General features: G+C 42.2%; 2 protein-coding genes across 2 annotated transcripts; both read right to left on the bottom strand.

Moving 5' to 3' along the window:
- Positions 1 to 3,248: 3,248 nt before the first annotated feature.
- LOC9654168 (F-box protein At3g54460) lies at positions 3,249 to 7,644 on the bottom strand. Its single transcript, XM_002983012.2, has 8 exons — positions 6,961 to 7,644; positions 4,446 to 6,857; positions 4,185 to 4,392; positions 3,977 to 4,132; positions 3,864 to 3,923; positions 3,678 to 3,808; positions 3,491 to 3,605; positions 3,249 to 3,431 (listed from the first exon to the last, which is right to left on the bottom strand). The coding sequence occupies exons 1-8, from the start codon at positions 7,620 to 7,622 to the stop codon at positions 3,333 to 3,335; spliced, it is 3,843 nt and encodes a 1,280-aa protein (XP_002983058.2). The 5' UTR covers positions 7,623 to 7,644; the 3' UTR covers positions 3,249 to 3,332.
- Positions 7,645 to 8,264, bottom strand: LOC9654167 (protein BOLA2). The gene is made up of 3 exons (XM_024688114.1): positions 8,118 to 8,264; positions 8,011 to 8,033; positions 7,645 to 7,943 (listed from the first exon to the last, which is right to left on the bottom strand). Exons 1-3 carry the CDS (start codon positions 8,178 to 8,180, stop codon positions 7,748 to 7,750), a joined length of 282 nt encoding a protein of 93 aa, XP_024543882.1. The 5' UTR covers positions 8,181 to 8,264; the 3' UTR covers positions 7,645 to 7,747.
- Between the last annotated feature and the right edge of the window lie 3,576 nt (positions 8,265 to 11,840).

Here is an 11,840-nt window from a genome sequence, read left to right as displayed (position 1 = left end):
GTCGACGGTTGCTGTCCTTGACGTTCAGTGTCCACAGGGCGTAGAGCAAGATCTACCTTCTCTGGATGAGGTTCATGAGGCTCAAAAGATTGAGTCGTGGATTCAAAAGCTTCAAGATGGGTTTGAGAATCCTGCATCACTTACTGATGATTTGCCTTTTCGGCATTTACATTTTCAATATCGCCTTGAAGATGGCCTTCTTTATTTTGTGGGGACGGATCCTGATGATCATTTATGGCTGGTGGTGCCTTTGGTGTTTATTCCGCGGTTTCTCCATGCCTACCATGATTCTCCTATTCTAGGTGGGCATATGGGACACCGTCGTGTCACCGAGAAGCTGCGCAGATCTTTCTATTAGCCAGAGATGCGACGTGATATTATCCGGTATGTGCGTAGCTGTGTTTGGTGCCAAGCTCGTAATACTCCCCCTTGTGCTGCGGAAGGACGGTTGGAGTTAATTGCAGTTTCTCGTCCGTTTGAGTTGGTGGCGTTTGATCTTATGGGACATTTTCCGCGATCGACTGCTGGCAATGAGTATGTTATTATTGCTTCTGACTACTTGACTCGTTGGGTGGAAGTTGGTGCTCTTGCTAGTGCCTCTGCAACTGCTGTTGGATACTTCCTCCTCAATCGAGTGGTGTTCCAGCATTCTTGTCCAGAGCGGATTCTTTCGGATAATGGTCCTGCATTTATGGCTGAGGTATTTCATGTTTTGACATCTCGGTTGGGGATATGCCACACTTTTACGAGTGCTTATCATCTACAATCAGACGGTCTGGTGGAACGGCTCGTTCGGACATTCAAAGGGATGATTGCGAAGTATGTGAACTTTCAACATTCGGATTGGGATGGTTATTTGCCGTCTCTTCGGTATGCTTATGTCACAGGGGTGCAGAGTTCTGTTGGTGCTTCACCATATAAACTTCTATATGGTCATGATCCAATATTACCAACAGAGCTGGGTTTACCTTTGCGATTGCCACGAGCTCCTGATGCTATTTCATGGGATCAATATTTGACAAGCATTCTTCCACTTGTCCGAGCAGAGTCTGCTGAACACTTAGGCCGCGTACAAGTGGGACAACAACGGCACTACAATTCCCATCATCGTCCACCTGCGGAGTACAAAGTGGATGATTTGGTGTTAGTCCGTTTTCCCCATCTTACAGTACGTGGTTTATCTAAGGGGCTCCTTGCACAGTGGAAAGGACCGTATCGGGTGTTGCGGCAAGTTGGACCACAAGTTTATGTGGTTCGGCATAACGTTCAGCAGGCCGATCCTCTAGAGATTGTGCATGTGCAGCGGTTAAAACACTTCATACAAAGGGATCAGGAGCAGTTAATACCGTCTACAGATCCACCGATGCCTCCTCCTGACATTCCTCCAGATCCCGGCCCATCTACAAGAGAACCCTGACGGCCTTCCATTATTCCGAGAGGAGGGGATGATGTGAGGGCCAAGTGTACGGCTACGATGCCGTATACTAATATTAGCGTAGTGGATTTTGGTAGCCGTTGGATTGGTTTCAATCCGGACCACTTGCTCCTGTATATAAGCTAGGGTTTTTGGGCTAATTGATATGCACATTTCTATATTCCCTTTCCATATTCCATGCACTCACATTGTGTCAGTAAAAATTGATTTAAAATCCAATGACCAAGATGAGCCTGTTAACCTTAAAAAATAAATTTTACTCTTAAGAAGGGTCTTATTTTCTTTCAGTTGTACAACATTGTTTTCTTGGGACCACACAATATACATAGAGCATTCTTTATATTCACTTGATACATTGGTTAAGCTTACTATGCAATTGCAACCTTTTTTTATATAATTCTAAAAAATAATCCATTTTTTAATCTAAATTGCTAATTCAGAACAATTTTCTAGCATTACTAATTACATGGCTATAATTGTATTAGCCCCATAATTTTATCAGTCAAAACAGATTATAACATTGAAATTCCATCTTCTCCTAGAGGTTCTTTATATTCATACTAGAAATACCCAGCAAATGCTAGGATGCATCAATACAAATATGAGTTACAAAGGTCATTAAAAAGACCTCTTTGTATATTGTAGAGATCTTGTATAAGCTGTATACTTTAATGTAAAACTAAAAAGAATCTGGAAACACGAGATGTCCTTGGCGTGTGGTGTTTTGAATTTTTTTTTCTAGTCGTCCATGTGATGTATATATTGACAAAGCCATGTAGAAAGTGAAAACTCACTGGGAGGGGCAAGTACACTAGCAAATGTTTGCCCTTGGTACTTGAAGATCATAACACAATAACCCAAATGAGTAAGAAATTGTCTTTAAGACATCTTGAATGGGATATCTATGTTTAATAGCTTAAGTGTGATGCGTGGGTTGTAAGGTCTTCTCCCCTTTGAATGGCCACAACACAATCTAACAATCTAAAACTATTAGTAAAGCATTTTTTAGAATAATGTGTCATAGTGATATACAACATTTTTAGGTAAGAGTTTGTAGAAGGTGTAATAGAATTTACTAAATTTTTTTCTGGATGTTCAATATCAACATAATCACACCATAAGTGCATATATCACTTTGCAATTAGGAGACTACAATATCATTGATTGGGAATATATCAATTAAGTGGGGCAAATATTACTTTGTTAACTGCAATATAAAGATCTGAAATATGAAGCAATGATGGGTAAAACAAAATTAATAATAGAGGTTATATAATAAGACTGTAAAGTTGGTAAATTAAATAGTTATTACCACCAATTTAAAGCACCAAATGAATTATTTTCAGTAAGTCTTATATTTATTTTAAAGTTAGTTTCCTTAAATTTTTGTATAATCTAGTTATTTTACAAAATATAAAATAAATCTATACTTTAACAATTAGTAGTGTTTGTCCAAAGTGTCCCTCTAAAAGTTAATTTAGATTTTTAAAGATAGTTTAATATTGAATCAATAGCAAACAAAAATATATATGTATAGATCTTGTAAATATAATTATTTTATTCCTTTTAATTATACATGATACTATGGCTTTCATTATAAAGTGATTATATTTTGTTAATAGTTTAACATTTGTTAAACAAATTATAATTTAAAAAACCTGTAAAATAATAAAACCAATATTTAAACACATTTTAAGGATGCTCCTGTTTCTTAATAATGGGAAATTATACAGTAGTTGGACAATGCAAGAATATTTTATTTACATCCCTGCAAAAATGGGAGATGCGATAAATCCAATGATGAGCCCTTTTGTGGCCATTTAAACGTTAAATATTTTATTTATCTTTTTTATCCTCAGTTGTGGACAAAGAAATGGTGTAATAAAAATCAATTTTCCTATGCGTTAGTGGCTGCATGTTTCCTGACGAAAGCTAAACGGGTGAGATATTGCAGCTCCGCAGGATCATGGTGACCTCGACTTGGATCCGAGCAGCGCTGAAACAAACGAGTACAATTAGCACAAGCAAATCCTCGAGAGCTTTCACGTAGCATGCCTGTAAGAAGCCCAGCATTTGCTCCTCGATCGTCCCAGCCATTGCCAAGGTTTCCACAAGCACTGGCCGAGTGGCTCCCATTCGATGAGCACGGCTCACAACTTGTTCCTCGATACTGCCAGGCACTCAAAAGTTTAGAACATAAAAGCAGAAAGAACGAATCCTACTAAAGGCTGATTGAAAGAACCTGCGATCCCATATGGGTTCCATGAGAAAAACATGGGTGACGAAACTTAAGTCCAGTCCAAGAGCAGAGCTGCTATCCATCAAAAGGACGACGCATTTGGGGTTCTCTTGGAACGTTCTCAAGGATTTCATCTGATAGCATCCAGCTTCACAATAAGCAAACGTGAGAAAAAGAAAGGCTTTCTACCTTGCTTGCAGCAGGCATGGGACTGTACATTCCTGCATGCTCTATCCCTCCTTTGGTGAGCTGCGAAGAACACGAAGGTAAGATCGTAAGCCAAACTCGAGACAGCTCTTTACCTGCATTTCAATTGCACTTATATGCTCCAAAAACTGGGAAAACACGATGGCCTTTTCAGGCAGTTTCCCGTTTTCCTGTTGCAGGCCTCTCAGCCTTTCAACCAGATAAGAGACTTTACTGCTTGACGTTGCTTGCCATTCAGAATGCCAGTCTTCCTGCACAACCAAAAACCGTGAGCCAGCTACCTTTGAGTGACCATTCGCTTACTTGGATATAGGATGGTTGTAGCTCGATAAGATCTTGTGGAACTGGCCATTTCGGATTTGGATTCTCTGGACGAGCTTTCGGTGTCTGCATTTGGTACGGTTTTCCACATTCCGGTAAAATGCATCGTTCACAATCCAACGATACGCACGACAAGCACAAGAAGTGAAGACAAGGTGTTAAGATCGGAAGTCTACACCATTCTCCACACCTGCAAACGAAGTAATGGAATCAGTTAAAAGGAAAAAGATAAAACTTTAGTACCTGAAGCAGTTTCCTCCAAGCAGAAGAGAGCCCTTTATGAATCCATACTGGTCCGAGGTTGGATCCATGCCGTCCTGAACAAGCATCTCCATCGTTTCTTGGATATCTTGATTAGCATTCCGGACTTTGATGTGGCCCGCAACGCAGCAAGACAGCCGGACGTTTCTCAGCGTAGTATTCTTGAGCTTCCACTGCTTCGGATTCAAGAGAGATTCGACGTGGTCGGGATCATTCCAGTCTGCCATGAGAAGATTTCTCCGGACCGTCTCCACGAGCTCGTTGTAGCTGGCAGCATGGTTGTCTGTAAATTCCACCAGCTTGACCTTCCGGACGCACGGAGGAATGGAGCTTAAGTCGGCTTTCCTTGCGCTGATCATACACCTCCGGAGGAAGTCCACCAGACGGAGCCTGCCTTCCTCCAAGTGTGCTTCAAAGGGACGCAAAACTGCAGCATCCCAAAGCTTGATCTGGCTACCATAGAGCTCGTCATGGAGGAACCTCAGCATAGGATGGAGATTGACGAGCTGACTGTATGGAGTATCCGGTGTAGGAGTTCCTGTGAGAACCCACCGACATGAAGCCCGCATATTGACAGCCATCTGAAGCTTGTTGGTAAGTGAGAAACTAGCTCCGAGCGTATGCCCCTCGTCCAGAATAATCCGAAACCAGTGTATTTGCATCAGCAGGCTGCTCTCCCTGCTGTTCCATTCAATGCTGAGCCGGTTGAACGTCGTGATGACAATGTCGTAATCCCACGCAAGGCTGTGCGACGTAGGAGTGTTTTTCGAGTCGAGGCAGGCATAAACTCGCAGCTGCTTCTCACTCGTGTGCCTCTGTATCTGAGTCTTCCAGTGCTCCACCAAGTTTGACGGAACCACGATCAAGGTTGCCTTTGAGAGGTATACCCGAGTGACTTCTTCCACGGGCTTTGCTAGAGCACACTTGAGAGCTAACGTATCGAGGTGAAAGCCCGTCAGTCCCTCCGGATACTGCCATTTCGGCACCTTCTTCTTGTCCTGCTTTGGGACGAGACCGAAGGCCAGGAAGAACTCTTCGTACTCGTGGTCCGTCCGTCCTGTGACCGAGACCATTCTCAAGTGCTGCGGAACTGGGATACCCGAGCTTGCCATCTTTGTAAGCTCCAAAGAACGCAAATCTGCTAGCCAGTTCAATGCCTTCTTGGCCTCGGAGTTCAGTAACGCCGCACGGTCCTTCAGGATCGAAAAGAAAAACGACACGTTCCGCTCCAGGCCAGGCTCGCTGCCTTTCCTGTGAAAGCCTTCCAAGTGAGAAATACTGTCTTTCCGGTCCCATGATTCTTCCGGCGCTGAGCAGCTCTGATACTGAGGGTTCCTGTTCATCTTACAAAACCAGGCCGAACCATCCTTCGGAGAGCCACAACCGTTTGCCAGTTTACGCCATTTCTTACAGCCGTCGCATTGCACCCACACATCATCAGCTACTTCTGGCTGCTGTGATACTGCTGCTGCTGCCCCGATATCCCCAACGCCAGCTTCATCGCTACCGTCACCATAGCTGTCCAAAAGCTTCCTCCTGATGCGCAAAGGCTCTAGTATAGAGTCGTCAGCGGCTGCCTTCCGCTTGCCAAACTCGCTTGGAGTTTCCGCTCCGAGCTGATATCTACGTCCCTTCATAGCCATGCATCGCTTCAGTAACGACATTCTCTGCGTCCCTGAGGTTGCTTCGTAGTATCCGATCTTCTCGCCCGACAGACTAGAAGACCAGCAAACTTCAGCACCCGGTGGAGGAGATGGAAAGATCCCCTGGCTCTTCAGTACAAGTGACAAAGCTGTGATGGTTTTTCCCAGTCCCGGCTCGTCGCAAAAGAGACCCCCACGGAAGTCGCTGAGCTCCGGCATCTCGATAGAAATCTCCCCGGTAACGCTGTTCAAAAAGAGGTGGAATCCATCTTCCGTCTGTAAATCCTTATGTATCGGGTTCCTGAAACGTTGTGGATTCGTCTCGCGGTGGAGCATCCACTGGACCGCCGCATTCTGGTGTGGAAACAGTCGAAGGTTCATACAAGGGACGATAAACCTCGTAAGTTCGCGGGTGTGCCGGCAAACCGCTGCAATGCTCAGTAAATCCCTGGGAAGGAGCCTGCTAAAGACGGACGTGAGGATCTCGTCGGGGAGATCCCACAAGCCACTGCACCGACGATCTTCATCACAAGCACAGACTAAGCTGGTGCCCACGAATCTCCTGCCTGCGTCGCCGGCCGAGAGCGAGTTAAAAATCTCGTGAAGACTAAACCTCGTGTTCTTGACGGAAGTGGACACACTGGAGTGTAGAGAGCAGCCAACAACATGGCATTCCGAAAGGTTCCACACGTCTCCGTCATCGATCGAAGAACTTGAAGCTTCAAGCTCTTTCCTCCGGCTCCAATCGCAGCTGCAAGAAAAACGTAAAGTTTTCTCTTTTAGAATCGATCGCCAAAACTATAGAACTTCTTAGAGCTAAGAACGATGCTAAGAACACCAAGACCTATGCTTACCTCAAGTGGCCCATGGCGAAAGCACTGGCACTGCCACCCTTCCAGCTGCTAAGCGTGATAAAATGCCGCAAAGGAAAGAACACATCGATGAGTACCACCGCACGAACCACGGCCCCTTTCTCGACAACCTTGACAACGCGGCCCCGGAATTTCAAGCCGTTCATGGAAGCCACTCTCTGGAGCTGCGAGACAATGCTTGGAATCGTGACGCTAGAGCTGCCCCGCCGCTTCCCTGAGCTGCTGCGACACTTCTCCGAGCTCCGCGACGTGGAATCCGGAGTGGCGGGATCGATCAGCACGGATTCTTCCGCGATTGCGGCTGGAATCGCGTGAAAGGCGTCAATCGCAATGGTAGCGTTGGCGCCCTGGCCAGTTAATTCACACTCGGCTCCCACGAGGCTGGAAAACCTACATTCGTCTGGCGCCTCCTGGACGCCATCGCGGCACTGGACTAGCTCGCCGAAATCTTCACCGCTGTTGGAGCAGCAATCCGGGGGAATGCTGCTGTGATCATGGAGGAGAAGATCGGATTCCACGGCGGTGAGGAGGAACCCGCAGTGCTTGTAATCGCCGCCTTCATCGCAAGAGGAGAACTGGGAGGAAGCTATACCTCGCGAATTGCCCGATCGCTTCCTCTTCTGGCCGCGCCGCGAGGCCGCCATCGCTCTCGCACAGCAAACCCTAAAATATATGGTCGATGAGATTCTTTAAAGCGAGCGAATTCTTCGCGGGGGTTTTTTCGTGCCGAGAAGAAAGCAAAGATCAAAGCTAATTCATAGAAGAGCGCTCACGCCGTGGCCAGATTCTCAGGCGCCGGGTGCTGTTCTTCCCATTGCTTGGGCGTCAAGGCCTTGCGGATGGAGAGGGCGTGGATGTCTTTGAGCTCCTCAGCCAGCGCCGCGTTCACCAGGCGATGGCGCTCCAGTAGCCTCTTGCCCTCGAAATTCGAAGACGCGATCTCGATGTCGAAGCTAGCCCCACATCTACAATCCAAGAGAAACATTAGGGAAGGCCAGAGAATTCTCTCACAGATCATCACCGCGCGCTTACCCTCCGGATGTATCGATGACGACCTGGAAGGAAAATCGCGAGAAATTGAAAAGTGAGAACCAGCCGCGAGGATCAGGAGGCGAGAACTAGTAAGAACATGGGCTTACCAGATGGGTCGGGGTGAGCTTGGCCTTGAGCGTTTCCTCGACGCCCTCCTTGGTCACTCCCATGGCGAGATTGGCGATAATGGCGTTTTCTAGTCGCGGAGCCGTCCGATACGATCCAATCGCACGGCTGGATCCCTCCTCTGCGCGAGTCAGCTGGTTGTAAAGTATTAAAAAGATATGTAAATGCATATATAATTTTAAAATATTTCAAAAAAAATTTAAACATTTTTTAAAAATTTGGTTTTATATTTTAAACATTTTGTGATTTTATTATTTTTCTTTCATGATTACAATGTTTTTTATCAATCTTCAATTTAAAACAAAGATTGATAAGTGTGTAGTTTTAATTTTCAATAAAGGTTATTAAAGATTTTATTTTCTCATAAGGGACACAAAAAATTAAAACATTTCCTAAAACAAGTTTATTATTCATGATTGTTTTAAAAACACTTTCTTAAGATAAATAATTTTGTTATGAATAGAAAAAATTTAATTAATTCACTATAATGGTGAGTATTAAGAAAGCAAAAATTGAATGTAATTTGAACTCGTTCGAAAGACAGTAAAAAAGAGATAGTGACAATTGATTGTAGTTGATATGTTATCCAAGGTAGCATTCCTGAAAAAAAAAAGACTAAAATTAAAAAAGAAAAATAAAAGAAAAATTTACTATCTAAGAGTAACCTAGAACATATCTTTGGTTGCATTAGTGAATTCTGATTTAACACCATTTGGTAAAAACTAAATATTTAATTTCATTTGTTGATATGCCTCCAAGCGTGCGCCCTTTAGGTAAGGGGAAAAAGTTGCATCCACGGGTAAAAAAAAACAAAAGGAAAACTTTTGCATTTATTACAACAAAAGCAAAAAAATATTATTTTACATATAAATACAAGAAAAAATACTTTGTGATAAATTAATCCATCAGTGGTCCATCGTCAACTACATATTATCTATCAAAAAGGCTCTCTCTACTACTCTAAACTCATAACAAATACTATCTGTACAAGATAGGCTTTCAAGGAAAGATTATTTAATTGATATTAATACAATTTATAACAGTTATTTCAATTAGTTATAAATTCTTTAAGAAAAATATTATAATTTTAATTTGGATAGTATACATATAAACACTTTAATAAAAATTATTGTAATAATAATAATAAAAATATTAATAACATATTTTGCTGTAAACATCTTAAAGAAACAATTTGTAAAACTTTTAGAATTATTAATATTATATATATTGTAGATGAAAAATAGAATTTCAAAAATGTCTCACAAGGGTAATGACAATGCTGAAATTAAATTTAAAAAATTAGAAATAATTTTTTATTAAATTTATAAACTGTAGACTTTTATTTATAAATTTCAATACTTTTATTTACTTTTGAAGAGTGCACTTTAATTATAAATGTAATTATAGTTTATGGATTTGTTAATTGTCATTTAAATTTAAGATTGTAATATATATGTATTAATATCATTTAAATATTAGTAAAGAAGTAGAAAAATATTGGCACTTATTGTTTTTAAGAGTCATAAAAGAGGAAAAACGTTTTACCTTATTTTTTTCTTTATACTCAATAATAAAAAAATAATTCCAAGGCATTATTCTCTTTATTATTTGTAAAATTAATTAATTAACTAACTAAATTTATATAAAAAAATGCTATGCATTGCATGTAGCAATGTTTTGTTTGTTTAATAGTAGTGCTATTCTTATTTATTAATCCAATTGATCAAATAATGTTTATAATTATAAGAATGTTTGTAATTTATAAATACAAGATTAATCTTATTGAATATATAGATAATGTACTAAAAAATAATATACTAGATAGGGTTTAAGAAAGTTTATACATTATAAACATGTATAAAATTATAAATACAAAATTAACAACCATTAGATGGTAGAATATTCTAAAATATTCAAACATAATTTTGATATATTCACTACCATCCCAGTCCCTCTACAAGTTTGCTTATGCAGACCAAAAACATCATATCTAAAGTTTTAACATATTTAACCATGTTTTGATATAGATTATAATTAAATTCAGCATTTTCTTATAAGGCTACATTGTTTTAGTGATTATTGTTAAAGTAGTAACCTAATTTAAGTCATAAAAGTGTGAGTGCATGGAATATGGAAAGGGAATACAGAAATGTGCATCTCAATTAGCCCAAAAACCCTAGCTTATATACAGGAGCGAGTGGTCCGGATTGAAACCAATCCGACGGCTACCAAAATCCACTACGCTAATATTAGTATACGGCATTGTAGCCGTACACTTGGCCCTCATATCATCCCCTCCTCTCGGAATAATGGAAGGCCGTCAGGGTTCTCTTGTATATGAGCCGGGATCTGGAGGAACGTCAGGAGGAGGCATTGGTGGATCTGTAGACGGTATTAACTGCTCCTGATCCCTTTGTATGAAGTGTTTTAACCGCTGCACATGCACAATCTCCGGAGGATCAGCCTGCTGAACGTCATGCCGAACCTCATAAACTTGTGGTCCAACTTGCCGCAACACCCGATACGGTCCTTTCCACTGCACAAGGAGCCCCTTAGATAAACCACGTACTGTAAGATGGGGAAAATGGACTAACACCAAATCATCCACTTTGTACTCCGCAGGTGGACGATGATGGGAATTGTAGCGCCGTTGTTGTCCCACTTGTACGCGGCCTAAGTGTTCAGCAGACTCTGCTCGGACAAGTGGAAGAATGCTTGTCAAATATTGATCCCATGACCTAGCATCAGGAGCTCGTGGCAATCGCGAAGGTAAACCCAGCTCAGTTGGTAATATTGGATCATGACCATATAGAAGTTTATATGGTGAAGCACCAACAGAACTCTGCACCCCTGTGACATAGGCATACCGAAGAGACGGCAAATAACCATCCCAATCTGAATGTTGAAAGTTCACATACTTCGCAATCATCCCTTTGAATGTCCGAACGAGCCGTTCCACCAGACCGTTTGATTGTGGATGATAAGCACTCGTAAAAGTGTGGCGTATCCCCAACCGAGATGTCAAAACATGAAATACCTCAGCCATAAATGCAAGACCATTATCCGAAAGAATCCGCTCTGGACAAGAATGCTGGAATACCACTCGATTGAGGAGGAAGTATCCAACAGCAGTTAGAGCACCAACTTCCACCCAACGAGTCAAGTAGTCAGAAGCAATAATAATATACTCATTGCCAGCAGTCGATCGCGGAAAAGGTCCCATAAGATCAAACGCCACCAACTCAAACGGACGAGAAACTGCAATTGACTCCAACCGTCCTTCCGCAGCACAAGGGGGAGTATTACGAGCTTGGCACCAAACGCAGCTACGCACATACCGGATAATATCACGTCGCATCTCTGGCCAATAGAAAGATCTGCGCAGCTTCTCAGTGACACGACGGTGTCCCATATGCCCACCTAGAATAGGAGAATCATGGTAGGCATGGAGAAACCGCAGAATAAACACCGAAGGCACCACCAGCCGTAAATGATCAGCAAGATCCGTCCCCACAAAATAAAGAAGGCCATCTTTAAGGCGATATTGAGAATGTAAATGCCGAAAAGGCAAGTCATCAGCAAGTGATGCAGGATTCTCAAACCCACCTCGAAGCCTTCGAATCCACAGCTCAATCTTTTGAGCCTCGCGAACCTCATCAAGAGAAGGTAGATCTTGCTCTACACCCTGTGGACACTGAACGTCA

Source organism: Selaginella moellendorffii, unplaced genomic scaffold, assembly GCF_000143415.4.
Source record: "Selaginella moellendorffii unplaced genomic scaffold, v1.0 SELMOscaffold_56, whole genome shotgun sequence".
Lineage (NCBI taxonomy): Eukaryota > Viridiplantae > Streptophyta > Lycopodiopsida > Selaginellales > Selaginellaceae > Selaginella > Selaginella moellendorffii.
Note: the sequence above shows the minus strand (reverse complement) of the source record. Positions and strands in the feature narration are given on the sequence as shown.

Bases quoted from the DNA above. Each gene is read 5' to 3' on its own strand.
- LOC9654168 (XM_002983012.2), bottom strand. From the start codon at position 7,622: ATGGCGGCCTCGCGGCGCGGCCAGAAGAGGAAGCGATCGGGCAATTCG. The intron at 6,858-6,960 runs GTAAGCATAGGT...TTTTTCTTGCAG, and splicing joins TTCGCCATGGGCCACTTGAG to CTGCGATTGGAGCCGGAGGA. The intron at 3,924-3,976 runs GTAAAGAGCTGT...TGTTCTTCGCAG, and splicing joins TAAGTGCAATTGAAATGCAG to CTCACCAAAGGAGGGATAGA.
- LOC9654167 (XM_024688114.1), bottom strand. From the start codon at position 8,180: ATGGGAGTGACCAAGGAGGGCGTCGAGGAAACGCTCAAGGCCAAGCTC. The intron at 8,034-8,117 runs GTAAGCCCATGT...TTTTCCTTCCAG, and splicing joins AGCTCACCCCGACCCATCTG to GTCGTCATCGATACATCCGG. The intron at 7,944-8,010 runs GTAAGCGCGCGG...CTTGGATTGTAG, and splicing joins GTCATCGATACATCCGGAGG to ATGTGGGGCTAGCTTCGACA.